The 27,547-nt window shown below is 34.7% G+C and overlaps 2 protein-coding genes across 3 annotated transcripts in view; one reads left to right on the forward strand and one right to left on the reverse strand.

The window, feature by feature from the left end:
- Positions 1–6,325: 6,325 nt before the first annotated feature.
- On the reverse strand, positions 6,326–20,228 carry TMED5 (transmembrane p24 trafficking protein 5). Of its 2 annotated transcripts, XM_007468552.1 has the most exons (5): positions 19,901–20,080; positions 14,469–14,566; positions 9,340–9,520; positions 7,390–7,442; positions 6,937–7,000 (listed from the first exon to the last, which is right to left on the reverse strand). In XM_007468552.1, exons 1-5 carry the CDS (start codon positions 20,078–20,080, stop codon positions 6,937–6,939), a joined length of 576 nt encoding a protein of 191 aa, XP_007468614.1. The 2 variants fall into 2 exon arrangements, with proteins under 2 accessions (XP_007468613.1, XP_007468614.1); XM_007468551.1 differs by lacking the exon at positions 7,390–7,442 and having other exon boundaries at positions 6,326–6,998; positions 19,901–20,228.
- A 166-nt stretch (positions 20,229–20,394) lies between these two features.
- The window catches only part of LOC103080361 (coiled-coil domain-containing protein 18), a gene marked incomplete at its 3' end in the record, with an annotated part of 63,768 nt that continues 56,615 nt past the window's right edge, over positions 20,395–27,547 (forward strand). Inside the window, exons 1-5 of the mRNA XM_007468557.1 lie at positions 20,395–20,718; positions 20,765–20,766; positions 23,298–23,434; positions 24,318–24,492; positions 26,709–26,870. Of these exons, the coding sequence (XP_007468619.1) occupies positions 23,301–23,434; positions 24,318–24,492; positions 26,709–26,870 (471 nt within the window). The remainder of the gene's footprint in view (positions 20,719–20,764; positions 20,767–23,297; positions 23,435–24,317; positions 24,493–26,708; positions 26,871–27,547) is intronic.

A 27,547-nucleotide genomic window follows, 5' to 3' on the forward strand; every position in this document is an offset into this window, starting at 1 on the left:
GCTGATAATTCCTGAATACTAACTAGTCTTCCTCCCCAGGTAAACCATCAACTCTTTAAAGGTATGTTCTTTGCTTTTCTATTCTCCAAAGTACTGGATATAGTATTGCTCAAATTTTTCATATTCTAAAGTATTAAACCTTGCCTTGGGTCTATTGTGATGAATGTAACTTGTATTAGAGGCTATGGGGATATAAAAGTATTGCATCCTGATCTTCCCTTGGGTGCCAGAAAGGAAATATATTATCAAAGGAGAGTATGAGCCAAATGCATAATGTTTTCTAGCGTTTCCCTGTTCCTCATTCTAAATGAAATGACCTTTTTCATTCTTTATTCCTTTGCTATTTGTCCAAGGGATAGTGAAGCAGTAATTGCCAGCACATTTGTTTTTAAATTTATGTCCCTTTGGCATGTAAGAGTTTACAGTGGCTTGTATTATACTTAATAAGTTGTTTCTCAGCTGCATGTCCTGTATATGCCTTAATTCTAAGATCCTTTACAGCAAAAAGACGTTGTTACCTTTATAGGTGAAGGAATCAATCATCCACTGTTTAAGATTTTCCTTATACCTACATGTCATGATTGTCCAGTGAAAATTTAGCATTTGAAAAAGTCAAGGATAGCTTCTCTGTTGAGATTCACATGATGATTTTGCACTAGTTGAGAAGTAGGTGTAGTCTTCACATGGCAGTATTCTAATAACCACTTCATTGTAGTATAGCCTCTGGATATTTTGGAAAATGGAATCGCTCTAAAAAGGAAAAAGGTTGACTTCTGACTCCTCTTTCGTATTTCATGTCAAAATGATCAGGGATCAGGCTCAATTCGTTAAGAGCCTTGAAGAATACAGTGTATCACATTTCTACTGATAATTAAATTCTTAAGAATTGAACCAATACCTAAAATGACAGTTCTTTTTTCAATGAGAATATTTTGTTTTTATTTAACATGAAGTTAAATTATTTTACTTATTCCTGGGCTCATTTAGAAATATGTATTTTACAACACAGTAATGTCTGTTCCAGGTATAAAATTCACCTGCCCCGTTTTTGTTTTAACTTTTTATTTTGAAATAATTATAGATTCACAAGAAATTGCAAAAAAAAAATGTTTAGGGAGTTCCTGTGTACTCTTCAGTTTCCCCCAATGGTGACATCTTGCATATAGTACAATATTAAATCCAGAAAATTGATGTCAGTACAAACCACAGAGTTTTTTCAGATTTCACCAATTTTACAAGTACTCATTTGTATGTGTATATAGTTCTGTGAATTTTGTAACGTAGGTTTGTGTAACCATCATGAGAGTGAATTGTTCCATCCGGAGGCTGCCTTTTTAAGCTACATTCCCTTTCTTTCCTCCATTGCTAACACCTGGCAACCACTAATCCGTTTTCCATCTCTATAATTTTGTTATTTCAAGAATGTTACAAAAAGAAATGGTATAGTGTGTGACCTTTAACGATTGTTTTCCCCCCACTAACCATAATTCCTTTGAGGTCTATCCAAATTGTTGCATGTATCAATTGTTTATTCTTTTTATTGCTGCTCAGTATTCCATAGTATGGATGTACCAAGTTTAACCATTCACTCTTTAAAGCACATTTGGGTTATTTCCAGGTTTGGGCTATTGCAAATGAAGCTGCTTTGTATAATAATGTGTACAGGTTTTTATTTGAGCATGTTTTTATTTCTCAGGGATGTGTCCAAGAGTATAAATGCTGGGTTGCATGGTAAGTGCATGTGTAGTTTTATAAGAAACTGCCAAAATATTTTCCAGAGTGACTCTACCATTTTATATCCCACTCTACCATTTTATATCCCACTAGCAATGTAAGAGTGTGATCCAAGTTCTCTTGCATCCTTGCCAGCATTTGGTGTTGTAACTACTTTTTCTTATTTTAGCCTTTCTGGTAGGTGTGTACTGATATCTTATGGTTTTAACTTGAATTATCCTAATGGCTAATGATGTTAAACTTATTTTCATGTGCTTATTTGCCATCCGCAAATTTTCTTCAGTGAAATGTCTGTTCATGTCATTTGCTCATTTTCTAATTGAATTTTTTTTTTTTAACTGTTGGGCTTTGAGAATTCTTTAGATATTCTAGTCCTTTTTTGGATATGTGATTTGCATCTGTTTTCTCCCCATCAGTAGTTTAATTTTTCATCCCTTAATAGGGTTTTTCATGGAGCAAAAGTTTTACTTTTGAGGAGGTCCAATTTATCAGTTTTTCCTTTTATGGGTCATGCATTTGGTGTCAAGTGTGGAACTTCTTTGTCTAGCCCTAAGTGCTGAAGATTTTCTCATATTTTTTTCAAAAAGCTTTATCATTTTAACATTTAAGTTCATGTTTTTACCTGTGTTTGTCTCAGTTGCTCCAGCACCATTTGTTTAAAAGGCTGTCTTTTCCCTATTGAATTGCTTTTGCACCATTGTGAAAAATCAGTTGGACTTGTTTTGGTGTATTCTAGAATGTCTGTTCTGTTGATCTATGTGTCTGTCCCTCCACCAGTACCACACCACGTTGATTACTATAGCTATAAGGAAAGCCTTAATATAGGTAGACCTTATTCTTTTTCAAAATTACCTTATTCTTTTGCCTTTCCATTCCATATAAATTTTAGAATAAGCTTGTCCTTGTCTACAAAAAAACCTTGCTGGATTTTGATAAGAATTAATGTTAAATTTATAGAACAATTTAGGGAAGAGTTGATCTTTTTACTATGTTGAGCCTTCCAACCTTTGAACATGGTATGTTTCTCCATTTACTTAGGTCTTTCTTCTACCAGCCACTTGATAATTTTTATCATACTGATCCTGTACATGTTCTGTTAGATTTATATCTAAGTATGTCATTTTCTTTGGAGTAATTAATTATAAACGGTATTGTTTTAAATTTTGTTTGTAATTTGTTTTTTAACACCAAGCAAGAATCCAGCAAAATAGAACTCTACAATGTGTCTTTTGAAACCCTGGCCTTTTCTTTCAGCTTTCTCCTAATCCTTTAAGGATTAGACAGTATTACTTAGTGCTTTTAAAATTGAAATAGGAGTATAAAGTTTAGTTTTGTTAGTCCATCCTTCCATTTTACACCAGATGTAGAAGTAATCCCTTTTATGTCTGATCATTATTGCCACTTGAAAACTTCCAAGACTGGGGAGTAGTTGCTTTCTTTATATATAAGGGAGTTCATTTCACTGTTGGATAACTGATCCTCATTGTTCATTTTGCTCTTGACTCATGGTCACTGAAGACCTCTGATTTTTTTCCCTGCCCTGCATTTCCTCACCTTTTCTTCTAGATGCAGGGATCTGGCATCCATGATATGCTCGTTGTCAGATGATGTCATCTTAGGTGTGGATTCTTTATTGTGTCATTCTCCTAGATACACATTAACTGTATATCCATTGTCTAATGACACAAGCCTTCCAGAAGCCCAGACACCTGAAAGTGATGGGCGTGCAGAACCAGAAAGGTGCCTAAGGAATTCTACCAGCTTGTGGGGGAAGAGTGTCTTGTCTAAATGGTATGAAGGAAATCACCAATAATATACCAACCTTCACCAAGCCCTAGACTCTCTTAATGCTCTTTTAACTGAGTTTTAAGATGTTACTTAAAATACCTATACAAATGAAGAAATAGGTTCAAAGGAGTTTTGATTTCCCAAGTTCACCCAGTTAGCAAATGGTCCAAGGATAATGTGGACACCAGAATCCCAAATTGCGTGGGTGAAAAATTAAGATTCTGGAGCCAAATTCCAGTCCTAAACAATCAATTTCTTCAGTGGGGTAGAAGACTGGAACTAGCTTATTTAGCATCCCAGACTTTCAGAACTGATGATCTTTGCCCCTGTATTTTGAGTACCTTTTAGTTACAATGCATGTTTGGGCAACAGAAGAATAAGTACATATATAAACAAAAGTCTAATGCAGGGTAGAATGATATACAATAAAAAGTGCAGAGACGTATGGGTTTTCAAATGGAAGGGAGAGCACACTTGGTTAAGATGAAATCAATGAAGGCTTTAAGGATTAGACAGCATTTACAATGACTGGTAGATAAATAAGACATTCTTTGATTGTAATTTTTATTATATATACTCAGCACAGTATTCAATGCTTATTTAACATGGCTGTGTCTGTTCATAATTATAAAGCAATTTGAGCAACATTGATTGTGCATTATTACACTTCAACTGAAAAACCATTACATGCTGAACCAATATCTTTGAATATTTCAGATAAAGAATTTTCTTTGGGAAGGCACAGAATTATAGGTACTCAATTATTGTCAATTTTAGGACATTATAATTCTTAAGAAGGATAAACATACATAGCATAAAATTACATTTCAGTTTATCATTTATTTCAGTGCTATTTCAACCACTTATCCTCTATATCTTGACATTCACATGAAAGAATAGCAATCATTAATGATCCAAATGCAAATCATAGTGAAACTCTAGGCCTCAGTTAAATATTGTAATATTTTAAAAGTTTATATGATTAAAAACTGAAGACAAAATAAGCTGTTAAGTGATAAATAGCTTACTCAGTTTTAGCATAATTTTAATGTCAAAACAATACTGACATTAAAAACATGAGGCAGATAAACAATATGCCTTTAGAAATATTAAAGAATTTATTACAAATGTGCTTACAGATTTTACTTTTTGGTTAATACAGGTAACATGCTTCTTAAATAATCTCTTTTCACTTTGTCTATAAAAATAAAATTGTCCTCAATATTCTTAAATTCTTTGTTTTCCAAATAAGGCCATTATTATACAGTAAGTTACTGAATCAGTGGTTTAAAATCAGTGACACAAATCATATGTAGAAGGTGATGTAACAAATTTATTGTTAGGTAAAGAATCAGTGCAGTACAGTAACCAGGTATACGTAAGAGGTAGAATTCTTAATCACAGTTTTATAGAAAAGATGCAGTAGTTTATATCTGTACTGTTTTATTAGCTATAGTACTTTAAGTTTGCTTCTTATTATGAGTGTATCAGAAGGGGAAAAAGGAGGGCTCTTCATAGGCAAAAATCTTATTGGCCCTTGTTTTGCAATGTGTTATAGGGGCTACTCCTGGACACTTAGGAGCATTTTCTTGACCAATTAAGGTAATCATACCTTATCTCATTTTTAAAAAGCTTCAGAGTTGGGAAATCTAAACTTCTTTTCTGAAGAAGAATAGAGGGAAATATATAAGAAGGAGGGAAATATCTCTCTTTTTGTACCACTCTTGAGTGTAAATTATAGATGAAAGCATTCTCTCTGGGTATCATTATTGCTTATTAAGAATTCCAGCAGTACTAACCCACAGAGGTTGTTCTACACTCAAGTTTTTAAGTTGATTGTTTCTAACTTGTATATGTCATAAACAATATTACAAATGGGTATAACCTAAAAATTCTATTTAATTCATTAAATTATTAGTACTTGAGTAAGACAGGATGGCAGAGACTATAGGGTTATTCACATATTGAGTGTTTAAACTTCTGTGGGTTTCCAATCCTTATCTGAATATCAAATAAAGTGATCAGAAAGGTCACTTTATGAAAGTTGTAATAAAGTTGTAATAAAAATAAAATTTATACCCAGTAGGGCTTATGTTTTGTAAAATGTACCTGAATACTTATAAATGATAATTCAAAACAGAATAAAACAATTGTAAAAAAATAAAACCCAGTTTCTTCCAGTTAACTGGAAATTAATCTCATAGTTTCTATTAGGATTGAGTCATTATGAGCCAATCAGATTCCAAATACTTTATTTATAGTTTAAGTGAACTTTATTTTGATAGGATATTCTCTAAATTCTTTTATATTGAGTTTATTCTTTTCTTACTGATTTTGAGAACACAAAAGTGATATTTACTTACATTAGGTCCAGATCCTTTTAGCAATATTTCCTTCACAACTGCTGGTATTAATGTATTATGTATTATCCAAGTCAGTAAACATGTTAAAACTAACATAACACTGTTGATAATATAAAAATAAAATGATTTTCCCTCACATTTAATTTTAAAATCTATATTTTGGTTAAGGATTAGACAGAATGTATTCTTATAGAGACTGGGAGCAATCTTTATTCTTCAAAGAGAACATCTATCCTAATTTTAATAAGTATGACTTAGCATTTTTAAGAATTATTCAAAATGTCAGCTTTTGGGAATGTAAGCTAGGTATATAAAACTATTTGTTATTAAAATGAAATATATTTGGTTATAAAAATCCCACATAACTGTTTTTCACAGCTATGCTTCTATTTACATTTAGGAGATACATATGTAAAAAGAGAAAAGTTGAGTCGTTGTCTTCTAAAGATATCCATGATTAGGTAATTCTCAGATGATTTATAACTTAATATATTGAAAAACTTCTACAGTTAATTTGTAATTGCCACATTTACAAAGAAACTTTTGGGTAACAATCTTTTAAAAACATAGTTCAGTGTTACATTTAGGCCCAAAGTTCATTTATTTAAATCACCTATGACATTTGCAAAATTTTTTCAAACGTAGGAAACTGCCGTTACTAATATGGCTTCATTCATTTATACCTGCAAAATACTTGTTATACACTTAAGTACAACTGGAACAATAAGATTACTTGCACAGATGAAAGTGAAGCCTTTCCTTTCACGTTAAAATTAATATTTATTTCACACTTATGAAAACGTTTTGCAAACAACTATTAATGGTCTTGACTGTAACAGTTTATTGCATTTTTCTGCCCCTTTTTTTGAATGTTAAGTACTCTACTTTGGAGTTTTAAGTTCTACTTTTCCTCTTATCTTCAAATAGACTCTTCAGCATATATACTTGAATGGCTGACACTACCACCATTACCACTAAATTAACCATAGACCAGAAATTTACTCTATCAAAGTTGCTTTCTTGTATGTTTCGATCACGAGCTTCAAATGCTCTAAGCAGAGTTTGGATATGACCACTTTTGCTTAGTCTGGACTTGATACTGTTGATGGACTCCTGGAGATAAAAAAAAATAATTTTATTGTAAAAGAAGAATGCTCAGTAATTTTAAGTTAATTTAAAAATGTGCTTCACAGTACTCTTACTAGTTTAATATCCAAACACAATTTTAATTAAGGGGTGGGTACTAATTATATTACCTAAAGATCTTCATTATATAAAGTTTATGTAATGGTTCTCATGATGTATTTAAATTATTGTTTATAATTAGTCATTTAAAAAATGAACAAAGCTACTGTGAATTGAAAATAATGTGAAAATACATTTGAATGCTATAGTGCCAGTAATTTTATACACACTATCTTCTTAGCCCTAACAACCATAAAAAATATAATCTGTTTTTAATACAAAAATGTTCTAAGATCACATTCATAAAACAAGCTTATCAAGATGCATTCTAAGTTGCACATCTTCTGAAAAAACTATTTTTATAGTAGGGTCCTGGTGAGAAGTGATTTAAAAACTATAAAAGGTTTACATGAATATAAAGTAAAGTTGAGATTCGAAATTCAAAAAGTATTGATGGCAAAAATAAGAAAATACTGGGAACAGATTTTCCTGGATAGTCACCTTGCTTAAAATCCTCATTTAAATGCAAAAAAACATACTCAAAATTGCAGACTGCTCTGCTAAACCTACAAAACTACAAAATATAACAGTTATCATATGGGCACATTTGTAAAGCAATGGTATATTTTCCAGAAAAATATGGGATTCAGATCCCCAAATAAAAAGACCATCCATAGTTCTTTTCAATATCATGACGATGATAGTCAAGTATAGAATTATTTATTCAAGTTTGCTGTTGTGATAAAAATTTGGCGCGGGGGGAGTAAATGAAAAGTCTCCTGAAAGACATTTTATTTTTTTTCAAACAAGACCAAGTATTTTAAGCCATATTTAAATCTGAACTTTCTGGTCATTTTGTTTAATTGTGAATGAAGTCAATCTCTTGAGAATGCAGTGAAGTACTAACAAAATTTACAACTACTTCTAGTTTGCTCTTGTTGGCAATATAAATCTAAAATGAGACAATATATTAATATGATTGAGATTTAAAAAATGGGTGAGAAGAAGACTGGACTAGTCGTGAAACTATGGATACATCATTTCCGTTTTAAGCCAGTTCCTTACTTATAAAATGGAATGAAAGGGGAAAGGGAGTTTGCAGCTGGACTAATGATAACTAAGTCTTCTTCTAGTTCTAAAATTCAACTAAGTTTAGTATACATATGAAATGATGAGATCAAAAATTTTCATGGTAAAAATTCATGCCAATTAAGCTTAATCCTTTGTTTGTATTCACAATGACACCAATGGAGAAGGTAAGAAAACTAATATTTATTGTGTGCCAGACTCTGTTTAAAGCATTTATATACATGCCATATCACATTTCATCCTCACAACAACTCGAGGTATTATTCCCGAGGATAATAGGAAACCAAGGCTCAGAGAGCTCATTCACTAAGGAATTACACATATGATATGATCATTTAATTTTCTGACTTCTTAAGCTAACTGATCTACAGTATGTCTCATAATTTGATAGTTGCTTTCCTAAGAAACCTCAAAGTGATCAAAATGTCATATTATAAAAAAAAAGGTCAGGTTATAAGAGTATTAGAGGTTATATAGTTTCAAACATGGAATAATCACAGTATTTCTCCTGTAGAAAGTTTTATAACACAGGTATATACACTATTTATAAATATCACTGAGAATTCTATCATTTTATTACATCTAGCTGTGGCCGAAGGGTAATGATCTTTCTCCCCATCACTGGCAGTACTATTATTAGCAAGTAGGTTCTTATACATGCACATTTCATTATGCATGTTTATGATAAATAGCACATAAAGCAATTAAAGCCAAGAAGCCATAATCTAAAAGCTTTTACTCCTAAGTGTAGTGCTAGTTTCTGCTAAGTAATGTTAACAGTGTTCCCAAAATTAAGTAATAACAAGTTTCATGTTATAAAAACTATGGTGTGGGGAAAAATGCCTGTACATCTTAAGTGTTTACAAATTACTCAGTTTTATTATATGTGCAAGTGTTCTGCAGATCATTATTACAGTCTTCTGTTTGTGAACATTCTAAGGGAGTTCTGCAGTTAAGAGTCTGTGTCCAAATTCTAGTTCTCTCTCTGGTTCTGTGACAGACATTACAAAATATCCCTAATCCATAATTTTCCTCATTGGAAAGATGAAGATAATAATCCTCATAGAATTAAGCAAGCATTAGGTGAGATAATGCAGATAAAATGCCTAGCTCAGTGCCTATCACATACTAAGGTCTCTAGATGTTAGTAATTTTTATTATTTTATTAAACCGTACTGACCAGAATGTCTTCCAGTTTCATATCCAACATATCTGTGCCAGTAATGTATTTCTTCCAGTCCTCTTGTTCTTGCTGTTCTCCCATATTATCCAGGATTAATTCAAAGAAAATCACCTTCTCAGAAATGGTGCTGAATGTATTATCAAAGCAGAACATGTAGTCACCGCCTTCAGTCTCTATCCTGTATGAAAAAGAGGACATGTCGTCAGTTATCTGTACTTCCATCTGGGATCAAAGGAAAAACTACTGTAAAAGAGAAGGAATAACATGGTTTATAATAATTGGACAGGTTACTGATAGAAAGACTTCCTTAGTATTGAAAGACAATTTAAAATTTCTTGGGAAACCAGCAATCTGGAAATATATATTCAAGTACTTGCAACTTAGATGTGCTTGGCATTTACTCAGTAAATTGGGCAAATGAGCTTGACCTAACTTTTGGAAGAAAACAGGATTAAAAACCTAGATACATGATACCTCACAATGAACCTTAATATTTATACACTATTAAAAGTAATCTATAATGAGTTCAATTCATATGGAAATATCACTACAAACCTCCCCTTTGAAATTAACCTGTAAAGTGAGTTTTGCTTTGTTTTCAAAAGCAGTGATGGACTGTCCTAAATGCTTTCTTCTAGGCCCCTTTGGATTAAGTACATCTTTGTAATAGTTTACAAAAATTAGGGATGAGTTCAGTGTCCAAGAACCAGAGTTTTACTCGCAGTGGCACTACCTTTACTGAATAAGTGCCACTCATAACAACTTATGATCTTGTCTTCACATTCAAGATAATTGACCTGGGCCGAGTTAATTTAGCAAAATAGCTTTCTAATAATATTTTTGTGGAGAGAAACTTTAACAAACAAAATATTGCACAGGCTAATGACATTTACTACTGCTGGCCACAAAAAACAAAGTTCAACCTGTGTTTTAGTTTTTGTTGTAACTATTCACGAAGGTTGGTCTAAATGATTTTGAACTTTGCTTATCTCCAATATGCTAGGTCGCTTGAATTTGGGGGCAGCTTATATTATTTCCTACAACCTTCTGAACAACATGTGAGTCTCATCTTTTAAGCTAATCTCCATCCTTTTTTCCCCCTTATTTCTGACTTAACTGTTGTGTTTAAGCATAAAAGATAACTACTCAGCAATGTGATTTGATTTTAGCATATATATGATAAATAAAAATAGCCAATACTTGTATACCTCTTCATAATTTACATAATGCTTTGACACATTTTATTTCTTTTAATCCTTATCATCATATTTGAAAGTAGGCATAATCGACCTTTTCAAGGCGAGTAAAAGGTTCACATAGATTAAGATACTTAACCATGATCACATAGCCTGTTATAGGCATACATGAAGCTTGGATATCTGACTCTCAAGTTAATTGATCTTTCCACAGTACTGCTCAGAGCCTGTCTGTATTCTTTGCAGTCTCCTCAATCATGACAAACCTTTGTCTTTTGAGGATTCATTTAACTTTTGAAAGGAGCCTGAAGCAAACACTGGTATGGATACAGGGGGAACAATATTAAAAGCAACAAAACAAAATAAAATGTTGTGACCATTATGTAATATGACCTAGATGTGGGGCATTTCCCGAGGAAAACTTTCCAGTGTATTCTGATGAATGGCATCACTGATACAGTAAGCGTATAACCACCAAATGTGACTATTCACTTAGACTATGCATTCTCGATGAGGGGATACTGCCCCCTAGGGGTGAAAACTGGTTCAAGATGGGCAAAAAAAAAAAAAAAGCTATGATAGTATCGTGGCCCTCCAAAGCTAAATCCTATGACAACATCTTATTCCTTAGTATTTAATTTTCTCTCATGGGGTTGTCTTGGGCATATCACAAGCAGCATGAGCTCATGGAAGACACACACAATGTGTCCAGGAACACTGCTACAAAATGCTAGCAAATAGCTGTGATTGGAGGATGTTTGATTGCTTGATTGCTTGATCTAGAAGTCATAGGGCAAGAGGTGGCCTACACATGCCTAATGATACTGCTGGCTCCCTTGTGGATGTGTATGTTTGATCTTCAATTTTTGAGGTGCCTTGCATTATCTTCTATATCCTTGTGTGATCTTCATCTTCAAAGCCAATCTTGTTTTTCTTCCCCCTATTTGTGACTTACTGTTTTTGTTTAAGCATAAGAGATAACTACTCAGCGATGTGATTGGATTTTAGCATATATACTGTAAATAAAAATAGTCAACACTTGTATATTCCTTCATAATTTACACAATGCTTTCATACATTTTATCTCTTAATCTTTGCATTTTGGGGGAAGATTTGAATAAAACTAGTTTATATTTTATTATTTTTTTACAAAGGTTATTCAACCCATCATCAATTATGCCAAACACTGGGAAAAAAAGTCAATAATATCTGAATGACTATTGAGTAGCTAAAGTTATTTTCCCACATCAAGCAAAAGCTAAAAGTTAAGGTCACTAAAAGTACTTTTTAAGAAGTTAATGTAATTTTTTAAATCATTCTACTTTTCTTGAAAAATATTTGGAATGATTTTAAAAATTTTAATTACATTGCTATTATGTATATAAATTGCTAATTTGCAATATTGTGTAATGGACACAATATATGATAAATTATATTAAAAGTTATTCAGAAAATATAAAGTTAAATTTAATGTTAATAACTTTTTAATCTAACTTTTAATTTTTAGTCTTAATTTTATTTAACCCAACTTTATTTAGTCATTCTTAACCCTGAATTGGATAAAAAGGGTAAGCTTTGTACCTATTCTTTTTATATATAAAGCACAGATATACATAAAGTTAAAAAAAAAGGGGGCATGTAGTGTATCTTTGGTATTAAAATTTCATGGCAGATGATGAGGAAAAAAAATGCCTAAAAAAGGTTGTATGGGGACAGGGGTAAAAATGAAAAAAATTTGAGAAGCACTGACTCAGATGTATGAGCTTCAACATGTGTATACAAAAAAAAGATGTTTATTACTTTATAGTCATTCCTATATTTCTAAATTTGTGTTGACTACCTTTAGTAGAAAGGAATATTATTACTACAAATGATATAAAATATTATCCAAATAAAAGCATATAGAGTAAATTTTCCTTTCAAGTAGAAAAAGAATTAGCATAACTGGTCCAAAATTTATAAGTTATGGTGTGAGTTAAGGTAATATTAATTCAGTGGTCTAGAAAAATGCTTTTATATATGATAGTACTGGACAAATAGGTATTAAGCAGTTTAAGGCTCTGTCTGGAGACATTTTTACTAACGCTGACTTCTGGAAGGATAGCATTTGTTTTAAAGATTTAATTTAAGAAAAAAACTGTTTTGGTGGTATAACCCAGATTTTAGTTGCCTTTAAAAAGTTAATATACCTAAAGATAAATTTTTGTTTAAATCTAATTTTTAGAAAGTAGATTTGTAAATCTGGTGTAGTGATTAAGAGTGAATTGGACTGACTGGTCTTAAATCCTGGCTTTGCTGTTCATTAGCTGTGTAACCTTCAGCAACTTACTTAACTGCTCTATGCCTCAATTTCTTCATTGGTAAGATGATAATAATATCATGTACCTCATAGGACTGTGGGGAAGGAAGAATAAAAAAAAATTAATACATGTAAAGTGCATATTAGAACCGTGATCTGGCACATCAAAAGAACTCGATAAATGTGAACTCTTATAAACTCTTTCTTTTCTCCCAGTGGTTTAATGAGAGGTAATTCTATGCAAGAAAGCAATAAGATACCTTTTTCCCCCTAACAGTTAATTTTAATTTATCTCTAAATGAAAGCAGAAAATTGGAAATTAAAATTGACAGAAATTCTATACCTTTTCTATATTCTGAAATTTAAAGGTGAACTACATTTTTAGTTCTTGTTCATACACCTATCAAAGAGAAAGCATACTTAATTCTGGCATATCAATCTTAACTGATTTTTTAAATTACCACTTCTGATTTTATTTATCAATAGTTTATGCAAATTTTTTTTAGAGCTCTGTATAGGTAAGACCATTTTCAAAAGCACTTAAAAAATTATGGTTGAAACATTTTCCCCACCTTGTTCACTCATACATGTATTCAGTATTTACTGAGTATCAATTACATGGCAGGTACTTTGGTTAACAAAGGCCAATGATTATAAATAGCTAGTACTTACATAGTGCTATGTGCCAGAGATGTTCTAAGCATTGTATGGTAGAAAGCAAGAATTTGGGTTCATCCTGCCTCCTCCTCTTAATAAATGTGTATCCCTGCAGACTTACTTAATTTCCCTGAGCCTCCTTGTCTGTAAAATGGGAATTGGGGAATTAAAGAATCTATCTCTCACAGTGGGCTGGAATGATTAATTTAGAAGCATATAAAATGCAAAGTCTAGTAGTTTATGGCAAATGTTAGACACTCTATATTTGATCTTATTCCTATATACTCACAGTTTAAACACGATAACAATACTGAGTAAAGAAAGTGCTGCAGTAAAATAATAGAATGAAATAAGGAAACACCAGTGAGATATGAAAAAAGAGAAATGAGATATAAGAGATATAATATATGGGCTTTTATCAAACTCTAAACTCAGAGTTATAAAAAGTATTTTATTTCTATATGGTTTCCTATGGTCAGATCTTTTACTTGCAGATCTTCTAATTATCTAAAAAGAATGAGGTTCGAGTAAAATAAAAATTTACACAAACACAAAGATGTATTACTGTACTGTTGTTTTAAGAAAACAATGGGCAAAAATGATATAGCCAGTAGTTCAAGAAACTTTAAGATATTTACCTGGAACAGTAACTTATAGTTAAAATAGAAAAAGCCTGTGCTAGTCAGAAAGGCAGGTTTAAAATGCCACAATAGATTTAATGCAGTACCTATGGTATACTCATTAACCAAAGCAAAAAAAACAAACAAACAAAAACTTAGTCAAGATCAAAAGAAAATGCCTAAACAAAAAGATAAGATTAATGGATGACATTTTAGTTTAAGATAGATCACTAACAAGGACTGTTTAAAATGTTCATATGGAATCATTTAATGCTAACATTTAGTATCAAATGTGCTAATTTTCCTGTGCCCAATGGTATTCAGATGAAGGAACCCAACTAAGAGATTACTTACGTGTGAACTCCATCTGATTTTCTTTGTTCAAAAACTAAGGTTCTTCCTTTTGGAGAGGCAAGGTGGAAATCAATATCTAATCCTGCTCCATCTAAAACCTGTAGGAAGGCATAGAAGAGAAGAGCACATTTTACAAATTCCAAAAATAAAAAGCTATATTAAGTAGATCATATGATGAAAAGATTTCATTTCTAAACCTAGAGGGGTAAGAAAGTGAAAAGACTCATGTTAGGGTAAAAAGGAGCAGAAAGACCATTTGGTTCAATTCCATTCATTTTTGAACTTGTCCCTTTCTTGCCAATTCCTGTTGCAATCACTTAAATTTAGGTCTTACGGGTATTACTGAAATAATCTTAAAACAGATGCCCTGTAGAGTAGAAACGCAGAAGGTAGTTCAATTGGTAGACCCTTTTCCTTGGGCAATTTAGCGCTTGCTATGTAACTTTTCTGAGTTTGTTTCCTCCTCAATAAAATAATAACTAGCTACTTCTTAGCCTGGAACTCAAGGCCTCTATGATCTGATTCCAACTGACTTTTTCAAGCAATACCTATTATTTCCCAATATGAACTATATATTCCAAGCAGGCCATTTACTTATCGGCCAAAGAATAAGTACAGGAAACAGGAAAGTACCTGTTCCTTTACAATCTCAGAATGTCCCAATGATGATGATGATAATGATGATGGCAGCTAACAATTACATTTTATGCCACACATTGTTTTAAGTGCTTTATGTGGATTTATTCCTCACAACAACTCTAAAAGGAAGGTTCTATTATTTTCATTTTAGCCTAAAAAAACAAAACAACCCCCCCCCCCAAAAAAATACCCACAGAAAACAGGCACAGAGAAGGTTGCCTAAGGTGATATGGTAAATAAGTGGCATGGTCAAAATTTGAACTCAGCAATCTGCCTTCAGAGGCTACTCTTTTTCTATTATAACTCCATTTTATTTTTCTTGGTGGCTTTAATGGAATGATAGATTACCTATTCTTGTGCTGTACTTACTGATCAACAGAACTGGTTTCAAATGGCTAGCTAAATATACATAGTTCTTTTTCTTCTTTAAATCCCAATGAAATGAAGAAAACATAACGATATAAATAATCTATAACAACACTGGAAATCTAGGAAAGCTGTTAAAGGATTTGAAGAGTAAGGAATTTCTGGAAGATATTCCACTGAGCAAAGAATACATCTAGCTACCAATATCTATCAATCTCAAAATTGTCAAAACAGACTAGAGAGACACCAAATATTTGTTGAAACTGATGCCCTCTCTTTCATGTTGTTGGTTTTTCTCAGAGGATCAAATTCTGAAAAAATAATGTAAACAGACTTAAAAATATGTTTTCTCAGGTAAATGTAATATACATCCTCAGAGAAATTCAAGAATGTAAAAATCTACAGAAAATGAAGATGCTGATATGAAAAAGTTCTTAGAAAAACCAAAAATGTGATTGCCCAAATAAAGCTTTAGCGAATGTAATGACAGCAGAATGGGCATGGATGGAGACTAAAAATCAGAGAACTAAAAGGAGCCAAGGAATTCTCACAACAAGGTGAAAAAGTATAGATGAAAAGTATGAGGGAAATGGTAAGACCTTTATGAAGGACAGAGCTAAAGATTTCAAATACCCACCTAATAAAGCATTTCAAAAAGAGAGAACCAAGAGAAATGGACAGGAAGTTATCAAATAAGAGAATAAAAAGTTCTGCTCCAAAAGATAAAAATCTTTAGACTGCAAGAGTCTAATAGATGTGAAGCAGAATAAATGAAAAAAGATCCAAAAATCCTAATGACTTTTCCAAAGGATTTAAAAAGAACAACCTAGAAACTTCCAAAGAGTAGTAGTAGAGAACTACAAAATAACAAGAACTGGGATGGCATCAGCATTCTTGCATATATACACTAGATGTAAAAAAACACAAGGGAGCCATGTCTTCAATTTTTCCAAGTAAAAAAATTATATTTACTGAAGAGAAAGCAAAAGGTAAAGCCATTTTCAGATATCCAAGGACTCAAAGCGTTCTGAAAGAATTACTCAAGGTTCTCCTCCAAAAACCAAAAACCATATCATTAAACCAAAAAGTAAGTAATGTGACAAAACTAAGCAAAGACTTGAGTAAAACAAAAAATATTATTGGTAGTGACTGTCAGGCTTAATGAAATCATTAAAAATGGTATTTAAAAATACAGAAGCTGGGCTTCCCTGGTGGCGCAGTGGTTAGGAGTCCTCCTGCTGATGCAGGGGACGCGGGTTCGTGCCCCGGTCCGGGAGGAGCGGCTGGGCCTGTGAGCCGCGGAGCGGCTGGGCCCGTGAGCCATGTCCGCTGAGCCTAGGTGTCTGGAGCCTGTGCTCTGCAACGGGAGAGGCCACAACAGTAAAAAAAAAAAAAAAAAAAAAAAAAAGAAGCTAATTTTAAAATATACAAAATATCTATCTAAAATATAAAATAAAACAATACCATAAATCTAAAACTAAACTTCCCAGTGACTTCAATAGATCATGATGGACGAGTCCCACTTTCACCTTTCTGTCATAGTCTTCCAGTCCCTCAAAGGTGTTCTTCAGTCTTCTTCCTCAAAGCCTTGGATTGCCACATGCTGTTCTTTTTATCCATCACCTTGCTCCACCCCCTTATCCCTAGTAAGCCTGATTCTTCTACAGATCTGAACTCCACTTCTTCTGGGATGTCTTCTCTCAATTCCCACTGTGAAATCAAGTCCTTCTGTTAAACACTCTCATAGCTTATGCACTTAGCTTCACTTCATAGCACTTATTAGAGTTCTAATATCACATTTATTTGTGTAATAATTTGACTAATGTCTATCCCTTTAACTAGACTGCATGAGTGCACGGACTATATTTTTACTCACCATTGTATCTGTAGTATCTAGCATAAAGCTTACACAAATTAAGCGCTCAACGATTTAAAAATTTAAATGAATGATCTATTCTATTCATAAGATATATATATTGACACTTCAAAATTTCAAGAACTTAATATATTGTGGGGCTGGTCAATTATCCTAAAAGTGTCCTCTTAAACCCAAAAAGTGTGAAACAGTTAAAATTTTTCGATATGTCACAGTAAGCCAAGGGCAATGTCTAGAAAGTCTGTTCCCTGACATTCTAAAAACTAAGACAAAACCCAGTAGCTTGTAGTTATTGGAAAATTAATCACAGAGTTGGAAAATGCAGACAAAGGGTTGAAGATGATTTCTACCCTTTAAACCCTTCTAACATTGTCTAGGACTGCGGACATTTAATGATTTTACTTCTTTTCTCAATCAAAACAAATTGTTTAGGCAGAATGCTTTAGGGGAATAGTCCCTTTCAGTGATTAAAGATGCAAAGTATAAAGCTAAGCCATACCACCTATATAACTCTAGAAGTGTAAATGTAAAAAAACTAACATATATTGAACCTTTACTATGTGTCAGCGATGGTACATGAACACTTATTAACTAATTGTTTCAAATCAACTCTTACTATTATTATCTTTATTTTAAAAGTATGGGGTTAAGTAACTTGCTCAAGATCACACAGGTAGTAAGTGCCAGAGTCAGGATTTCAGCCCAGGCATTTTTTTCCTACAGTTGGAGCTCTCAATCATAAGAGGTCAGTGGTTTAAAATAGATTTCTTTCCTAATACCTCAGTAAATACTGATGAATTTTGAACAATAAAAATTGTTTTCTTATCTGGACTATTTCTCTAACCCCATTTGGTTTCCTTACCTCTAATTTTGCCCTCTTTAAATCCATCTTCCACACTGTAAAACATTTTTGACAGTTACCACACTGCTTAATCTTCAATGGCCCTTATACAGACAAAGGTCAGAGCTACTCAGCATGGCACACAAGCTAAGATTCATGATCCACGATCCAGCCTCCTGACCCCTCCAACCTCTCTCTTTTCTACTCCCACCCTAGACTTTATAGTCTTAAAGGTCCATCGAAAACTCAGCACTTCTAGCGTCCACTACATATTGCCCACTGCTAGAACACTAACACTATGCATTTTCAGAACTGTCTATTCATTCTGATCCTTTTCCTGAAATGCCCCTTCTTCCTGGCATTCCTGTCTCACCTAAGCATCTTTTTAGATTCCAATTTATTTTCTCCAGGAATTCTTTTCTGATACCCCAGAGAAGAAGCCCTCCTCCAACAGCATCTAACCATACTTTATTGAAATTAGTTGTTTATGAGCCAGTAACTTTTAAAGATTAAGATCCTTGAAAAGGGTTCTTTCTGTTGTTTGTCCCTTCCCCCGTGTCCTTGTCTCTACTTCTCCATTACTGGCACATGGTAACTTCAGTAAATGAACTTTTGAATTGGACTGGAAATCAAGGAATGCTGAGCTCCTGCCTCAGTGTTGCTCATTAACTGTGTGACTTTAGATACTTTACTCTTTATGTTTACCCTATGCATCTATAAATAATCTAATTCTAAAGTTCCTTCAGAGGAAAATTCTAAATAACTTTATTTTGCTCTATATGTGACAGTACCTGTTATTGGAAAAGATTCTCTACATCAGCTATAAAAAATTAACATCTGATTAAAAATTAGGTAACTTGTAAAAAAATTGAGATGAACCACACCAAGGCATCTCCCCGCCCCCCGCCCCCCCCCCGCCCAGGGCTACTTAGAAACATCGAAATTTGCTGTATTGGAGCTTACAAGACTTCTTCTAAGAAATTACCCTCTACCAGAATGACCACATAAATTAAGGCAATTCCCTATAATATTACGCAGGTACTAAAAAGAAAACAATGATATGGGAGAAATGCTTAGAATGCTGAACGAAAGATTACAAAGTTTTAATATACAGTTAGATCTTATTTGGTTTTTAAATAAGGGGTATATAACTGAGAAGGAAATGTACCATTAAACACATCAATAGCCCCTTTCAAAATATTCCGAAATAGGATTTAGTGATAATCACATGGTCAGGTCACAGTTCAAAAATCCTTAACTGAAGCAATGACAGTATAGATTTACAGTACCGGAACTGAGTGAAGGTGGTGGGGGTTATTAACGCCAAGTGTCATCATCTAGTCCAATGATTAAGGAGAACGTGTATTAGGCCTGTAATGTGAAATTCCCAGTATTGAAGTGTGTACTGGCTAGAAAAGACACAGGTGAATTATGAAACAAAGAGAAAAACCACCGACATCACCAGAGCTGGCCTCTTTCCGACCGGAGGAAAGGGGAGGGGTGGGGGTAGTCAATTCCAGGTCCCGCCTAACTTCTCGGTCCCCAACCCCGGGGAGAGCCTCGCCTCGCGTGCTGGCGCGGAGCTGGCCGCTTCCAGGCAGCCCTCGCCTCTTCAGCACCCCTTCGTCCACAAGAAGTTTCTAAGCCGGTGAGAGGCGACGACGTGCAGCTAGGCTAAAGGAAGGAGGCTGGCTCAACCTCTGCACTTACTTGGTACTCGATCTCCAGCGAGGCCTTCAGGGGCATGGGCTGGTAGAAACACTCCTTCTGGCCGGCCGGAAGAGTGAACGTGAAGTCGCTGTCTAAGGAGGGCGTGAAGCCGGCCGCCCCAGGCAGCAGCTGAGAGGCCAAGAGGACCACCGGGAAGGGCAGCCAGATCTTGACGCCCATCCCTGCCTGGGCGATCTCGGGCTGGAAAAGGCGTGGGAGGCGTGGGTTATAGGCGCCTATGCTCCGCTTTTTCCTCCTTGGACTCCTCGTGGTTGGCAGGGAAACCTGGAGCCTGAAGAAACTCCAGGTGAAGGCCGGGGCGGAGGGGCGTTTCTCAGAAGGGAAAACGCCGGCCTACAAAGGGTAGGGGCTGAGGGCGGAGCCAGCAGTCCTTTTCCACACCCTCCCGGGTCTTGGCTCCCTCAGGCCCCGCGTGAGCGCGCCCGCTCGACACCCAGACGGCCGCAGCTTCTCAAGGCGTCCCTCACACCAATGGGCGTCTTGGCAGTAATTGTGGGAAATGTAGTTCCGGGTGGGCAGGCTCGGACGCGCTCGCAGACCACAATCCCCAACAGGCTCCGCGCGTCCGACGTCGCTACACGCAGAGTCTTCGCGGGGGGCGGGGCTGCGGCGGGGCGGGACGTCCCCAACGGCTCCCGCGGCGGTTTAACCTCGCGGCAGCTGGGCTTCGCTAGTTTCCCGCGTGGTGTGGCTGGGTTCCACGCTTGGGGTCCGGCAGAGGGTCCGAAGTTTCCGAACGCAGCGGAGAGCGCGGCGTGTGCCGTCGTCGGTGGGTCTCTGTCACAACTATGACTTGGGTGGTGAGCGACTGCCCCTGGAGGGTGGAAACCCGCCTACCTGAAGGAGTTTTGTTCCTTTCCATGTCGGTACGCTCGGATGTGTTTCGTCTGGTCCTCGCCCTCGCTGCGCACGCTGCTCTGCAGGGTTGTATTTTAGTTGACGAAAAATCGGAAAGGAAGCTGTCATGTTTTCCTCCACTTCTTCCAGATGAACGAAGGGCCAGTTCTGTCAAATTGAGCGTTCTTGGTACAAGACAGTACTATATAAAGCCATGACCTCCTTCCAAAATGAGGAATACTTTTCGACTACAGCCCATCTTTTTACATACAGGGAGTATAATGAACACTTGTTTTTCGGTGTGATGGGTGTGCGTGTGTATACCTACAAAAGCATTGTTACTAGGGCCAAAAGAAGGCAGGGCCTGTCGGTAGCATGATGTGCTTTTCCACGTATGTACAGGCAATGAAGCTAGACTTCATAACTACTGTCAGTTGAAGGGAGGAGGAATCTTTATTTTATTTATTTATTTATTTAAAATAAATGGCCGCACCGCATGGCAGGCGGGTATCGCTGACAGGTATCCATCCTGCGCCCCCTGCAGTGGAAGCGCAGAGTCTTAATCACTGGACTGCCGGGGAAGTCCCAGGAATCTTTTTTTTTAAAGATAATAAATGGCCTACTAGGAAAATGAAAATATGTTTGCATAGCAAACGTTTTCATTGATACTTAAGAAGGGTTAGAGAATTCTTACATGAAAATATACAGAAGATGTTAGACATAAACCTGATTTAGTCGAAACAATGTCGAATGGCATTTTAGAATTTGCCTAAATTTTCGTAACCCTTTTTTCTTTCACCATCCTGTAGGGAACTAGAGATGTTCAAAAGAAAGCAGAATGGGGACCTGAACCATTGACTTGTGTATGGGAGAGTCTTCTCATTTAAGCAGAAGCAAATTTGTGGAAACAAAAGAGGAAAGAGGATAGAAACATTTTCTCTACTAAGATTCCATAGCATCTCATTTAATTTCCTGCCATTTTCTTCCAATAAGGTGAGAGTTTTCTTTTTAATCTTCCTCCCTACATCTGAGAAATTTTGAGTGTGGAATGAATTTGTCATATTATTTTAGCTAGATGAGGGGAAGGAAGGACAGTTTAGTAATCATCATTTATTCACTGAAAATATTGAGTTTCACTAAGTGCCTTATAGTCCTGAATATAATACACAGGACTCCTAACCTTTTGGAGCTTGAGATGTGGTCAGATTTCTAGAAGGGTGATAAAAGAGATGCTACAATGACAAAGGTAAATAGGATCTGAAAGAGGAATGTAATTTTAAGATTATGCAAGAAGATGCATAGGAGTAGTAGAGATTATAAAGCCTTCATCTTAATTGTATTATTAATTCGTGATAATTATGTATATTAATTAATAGTAAAAGGCGGTACTTTATCATGATTTTTTATGTGCAAAGCTACTTAGTAGAGAATTTCACAACCCTTGAGATACCCATCAGTTGAAGAAACAAAAGCTTTTCTTTATATATTTCTGTGAGTTAACCTGCTAAATGTCATTTTGATCTCTGTGGTTGTGATGTGAACGTGAGTGTGTGGTTTTAAATTTTATAACCATGGCGAATGGGAGATGGGGATAAGCTTTCTGTGGTAATAAATTACCTTTAAGAAAATATGAGGCCATCCCTGGTGGCGCAGTGGTTAAGAATCCGCCTGCCAATGCAGGGGACATGGGTTCGAGCCCTGGTCTGGGAAGATCCCACATGCCATGGAGCAGCTAAGCCCGTGTGCCACAGCTACTGAGCCTGTGCACCACAACTACTGAGCCCGTGAGCCACAACTACTGAGCCCATTTGCCACAACTACTAAAGCCTGTGCACCTAGAGCCCATGCTCTGCAACAAGAGAAGCCACTGCAATGAGAAGCCTATGCACCGCAATGAAGAGTAGCCCCCCACTTGCTGCAACTAGAGAAAGCCCATGCAGCAACAAAGACCCAACACAGCCAAAAAAAAAAAAAATAGAAAAAAAAAGAAAATATGAATGACTGTAATGATACCAGTTTTGTCAGATGTTCACAGCTGTAACATGATTATGTAAGTTCATATGGAAAATCTATAATAAATAAGAAAACTACAGTGTGACATAATTAAAAGATCTTTGGATCCTGATGACCTAGGTTCAAATATTGGTTCCACCATTTACAGTTTGTGTGACCTTGAGCAAGTTGTTTGTCTTATTCTTAGTTTCTTCATCTTTAACATGGAATAAAAACACTTAGTCTACACAATTGTTAGAAGATTAAAGATGCTTAGAAAAGGGGAACTTTAATAACTAGTCCCTGGCTATAATGAAAAATTGATTCACTGAAATTCTGTTGAACTTTCCATTATAGCTTAACACGCTGAGAAATTCATTGTTGCTGGGTGTTTTGTTTCATTTTGCTTTGTTTTAAATTAACCATGAAAGATTTCACAACATTTGAAATAGAAAAATAATGAGTTAAATTTTACTAGTGTGAAAGTATTTTGACTGAAACCACAGATTCTTTCAGGCAAGGTGTGAGAAATTCATTTCTTTTTTAGGAAATGGAGTCTAGTTCCTCAGACTACTATAATAAAGACAATGAAGAGGAAAGTTTGCTGGCAAATGTTGCTTCCTTAAGACATGAACTGAAGATAACAGAATGGAGTTTGCAGAGTTTAGGGGAAGAGTTATCTAGGTGAGTGAGTAAAATTACGTGTACAATTCTGAGTAGGACTTTAATTTATGAATGTAAATGTGTGAATATCATTATTATATGATGTGTTTCTGATGTGTCCAGAGTAGAGAATAATGTTCTATAATTTAAAAAAAAATAATTTAGGATAGTTCAGTTTAGGAAAAAGAACTATTAGAGAAGCATTTACATATTAAGACCTTTAATATATTAGGACTCAGTCCCTGGTGGCACAGTGGTTAAGACTTCGCCTGCCAATGCAGGAGACACGGGTTCAGGCCCTGGTCCGGGAAGATCCCACATGCCGTGGAGTAACTAATCCCATGCGCCACAAATTTTGTGCCTGTGCTCTAGAGCCAACGAGCCACAACTACTGAGCCTGCGTGCCACAACTACTGAAGCCCGCACGCCTAGAGCCTGTACTCTGCAAGAAGAGAAGCCACCACAATGAGAAGCCCGCGTACCACAATGAAGAGTAGCCCCTGCTCACCACAACTAGAGAAAGCCCATGCGCAGCAACGAAGACCCAGTGCAGCCAAAAATAAAAATAAATAAATAAATAAATAAATAAATAAAATTTAAAGAATATATTAGGACTCAGAGTATAAAATATATGTGTAGGCTTAATTAATCTTTTATTATTATGGCTGTTTTTTGAATCTTAAGTAATCCTAGCATAGAGGCTCCAGAAACATAGATTGCTAGTTTAAAACTAATTATGGTTTATTTAAAAATTTAGTTGCAACGCCTTAAGTTCATTTCTGGAATCTGATTTTCAGCAACATTTCAGGTGCTTTTCTTTCTGTTTTCTTATTTAATGTATAGAAATTTAGAGTGAATACTTAAAGTACCTAAGAACTAAAATGTATTTTTTCTTTTTTTCTAGTGTTAGCCCACGTGAAAATTCTGGTTATGCCTCTAATCTCTCAAGGTCTGAAAGGCTCGTTCTGGAAGATCTTTCTCAGCCTAGCCAGCTTGGACTTTTGAATTACTCACCTTACAAAAAAGTTTGTAAAATGCCCAATAGTGGTACTGATTTTCAAAAAAAGCCAAGAGATAAGGTTATTATTTTTAGACCTGCCTACTTAAAAGTAGTTTTAGTTTTAGACTTGTCTACTTAAAATGCTTTTTCTTTGAGTTCTTTCTTCAAATACCTTATTCATGTTTTCCATAGTTTTTAGTACTCCAGACTCTTTGAATTTAAATATAATGGTTCTTGTTCTGTCCTAACAAGAGAGCAGTTATTTTGGTGTATTACTCTATTTTAAAACTTCTACATTTATTACCTTTTTGCAATTAATCTTGTTTTCTCAAGTAAATTGTAACCCTCTTGATTTTAGTACTGTACCATGTATGTAATAGGTAATCATGGCTTATTAAGTGATTAAAGTGTACTTACTGTTTAGCCTGGATCAGGTGCTCCATTCATTATCTCTAAATTTTGTGGATGATGTTAGACATCTTTCCTGGTCTTGAACTCACTCTCTCTTCCTCTTTTTTATTTGGCCGTATTATCTGTCTCCTTATGTATACTCCTCTTCCTTACTCAACCCTTTTATCTCTTTTTCCACCCTCTTCCTCCTATTTTTTGTTACCCCAATTGGCAGCATGCATATATACATATGGTTGCATATGTACATCATACTCTTTCTTGATAAAAATTTCCTCTTCCCACTTCAGAAAGCCAGCAGTTGAGAGATTTTCTTTTTGTAAGGAAGCTACTTGATGAAGCTATCTGAGCCTACATTTTAGAAAATGAATTCAAATTCCATGTCTGCAAAGATTATGTAATTTTGGGAAATTTGATCTCTACCCTAATTCAAATTGCTGATTGTTTTTATTATATATATGCCTTCATTGAAATCATTGTGTTTTACCCTAAGCAGAATCACAAGTTACATGACGAATCAGAGGGGGAAAAATATTGGTAATGCCTATTAAAGATAAAGGGCTAATCTCTTTGATATGTAAAAAGCTCCTAGAAATAAGGAAAAATCATCAACCCATTGGAAATATGGGCAAAAGACATGAATGGAAAAGGAAATTAAAACAAATAAAAAGATGTTCAATCTCAGTCATAATAAGAGAAATTCACTACCAGATTATTAAACATCCAGATATTTGACACTCTTATTGGTGATATTAGGGGGAAATAGGCATTCTCATACATTGCTGGTAGAAATGCAAAGTGATACAACCTCAGTGGAGAGGCATTTGGTAATATTTACCAAAACCACAAATGCGTTTACCCTTAACTTGGAAATCCCATTTCTGGAAAAGTACCTGCATAAGTACAAAACAAGGCATTGTTTGTCATAACGGAAGACTAGAAGTATCTCATTTGTCTAGTTGGTTGAATAAGCATGGAATAGAAACTGCAGCTAAGGGGGTTAAAAAAAAAAAAGAATAGGGGTTTCTCAGTGAATTGATTTGGAGAGATTGCCAGGATATGTTGTTCAAGTGAAAAATGCAAGGTGCAGAACAACATACATACTCTTCTGGTTTTGTATTAGGAGCTATTGGGGGTGAGGTCAGTAATTTGTATTGCTTGTATATGTGTATGGAAACACTAGAAGACTAGGTTTAAGATCCTAACTTAATTAATGACTCTCCTATATAAGGAGTTTCCTATTTTTTGCTGATTGATGTTATACAAAAATTTATAAACAAGAAACTTGTAAAAATGGTTACCTATCTACTAAAGATGGGAATGATACTTCTGTATGTACTTTTTAAAAATATATAATTCTGACTCTGAATTGCATAAATATATTATTCAAAAAAATAAAATTAAATGTTTTGAAAACCTCAACTCCCATGAAAATTAAAATAATTTATTGTAAAATATATATTCAAAAGAGTATAATAGAAATATACAAACGGTTAAATAATAATTTATCCATTCTGTTGTTTGTGGGCATTTCATTTCTTATCATTTTTATGTCTTTAATCTTCAGGTGCAAAAGTGTAAAAGTTTCTATCAGATTTATACCCAGGAGTAATATTGTTGAGTCTTAGCATGTTCAGCTTTACTGGATAAACCAAGAACTTTTCCAAAGTATACCACTGTTTTCCAGGCTGAACTTATTTATGTACATGTTCACCAGCAGTGGAGGAGAGAGTGCTGATTGTCTCATATCCTCACCAACACTGACTATCTTAAGCCATTTTTCTGAGCTACTTAGTCATTTTATTGATAATTGTTCATTATTTCCATTAATTACATGTAATGCTTAGTGAAATAATTCAAAATAAATTGTCCTTTTTCATTTTTCAGATGTCTTTTTCATCTTCTACCCCTGTGGATCAGGAAATCAAAAGTCTTCGAGAGAAACTTAATAAACTTAGGCAACAGAATGCTTGTTTGGTCTCACAGAATCATTCTTTAATGACTAAAATAGAATCTGTCCACTTTGAATTGACACAGTCAAGAGCAAAAGTATGTTTCTTGAAGTGGTGACTATGCCAACAGAAAATAATTGTAATCATCTTAAGATTTATAATTGGAAAAATATTCCTTGTATTGCCTTAATGTGTTATGTATAATAATTTTTATTATGATATAGTATCAACATGTTATAGAATCAATTTTATGTGAATTTAATATCTGAAAATTATTTAGGGGAACTTGTATAGCCTATGCATTTAGATAATTCAGAACTTCTTAAAATCTTAAGATTATCAATTTGTGTGGTTTTACTTCGTGTACAAAGGAAATATATAGCTTACTTATCTTCCTTCTTAAAATAATACATTCTCATTGCTGAAAAGTTCAAAAATAGAAAAAAGAAAAGGGTGAAAGATAACCCAGTTTCCAACATCTAGAAACTGCTTTTATTGGTTTATTACATAGTTAAATATTACATGTTTGAATAGTTTTTTTTTCTGGAATTGTATTATACTTCTTACATAGTCTGAGCAGTTTTGGATGCATTTACGTAGCTTTTCCAACAATCATTTTTAATATGACTTCTTTTTTAAAATATTTTATTTATTTATTTATTTTCCTTATTTTTTTTGGCCACATCAGGTCTTAGTTGTGGCACACAGGATCTTTGTTGAGGCATGCGGGATTTTTTTGTTACGGTACACGGTCTACTCGGGTTTCTGTCTAGT

Source organism: Lipotes vexillifer, unplaced genomic scaffold (assembly GCF_000442215.2).
Source record: "Lipotes vexillifer unplaced genomic scaffold, Lipotes_vexillifer_v1.1 scaffold490, whole genome shotgun sequence".
NCBI lineage: Eukaryota > Metazoa > Chordata > Mammalia > Artiodactyla > Lipotidae > Lipotes > Lipotes vexillifer.

Excerpts from the sequence above, each read along its gene's own strand:
- TMED5 (XM_007468551.1), bottom strand. The coding sequence starts at position 20,080 with ATGGGCGTCAAGATCTGGCTGCCCTTCCCGGTGGTCCTCTTGGCCTCT. Across the intron at positions 14,567-19,900 it reads CGCTGGAGATCGAGTACCAA|GTTTTAGATGGAGCAGGATT; the intron begins GTAAGTGCAGAG and ends GCCTTCCTACAG. Across the intron at positions 6,999-9,339 it reads TGAAACTGGAAGACATTCTG|GAGTCCATCAACAGTATCAA; the intron begins GTCAGTACGGTT and ends TTTTATCTCCAG.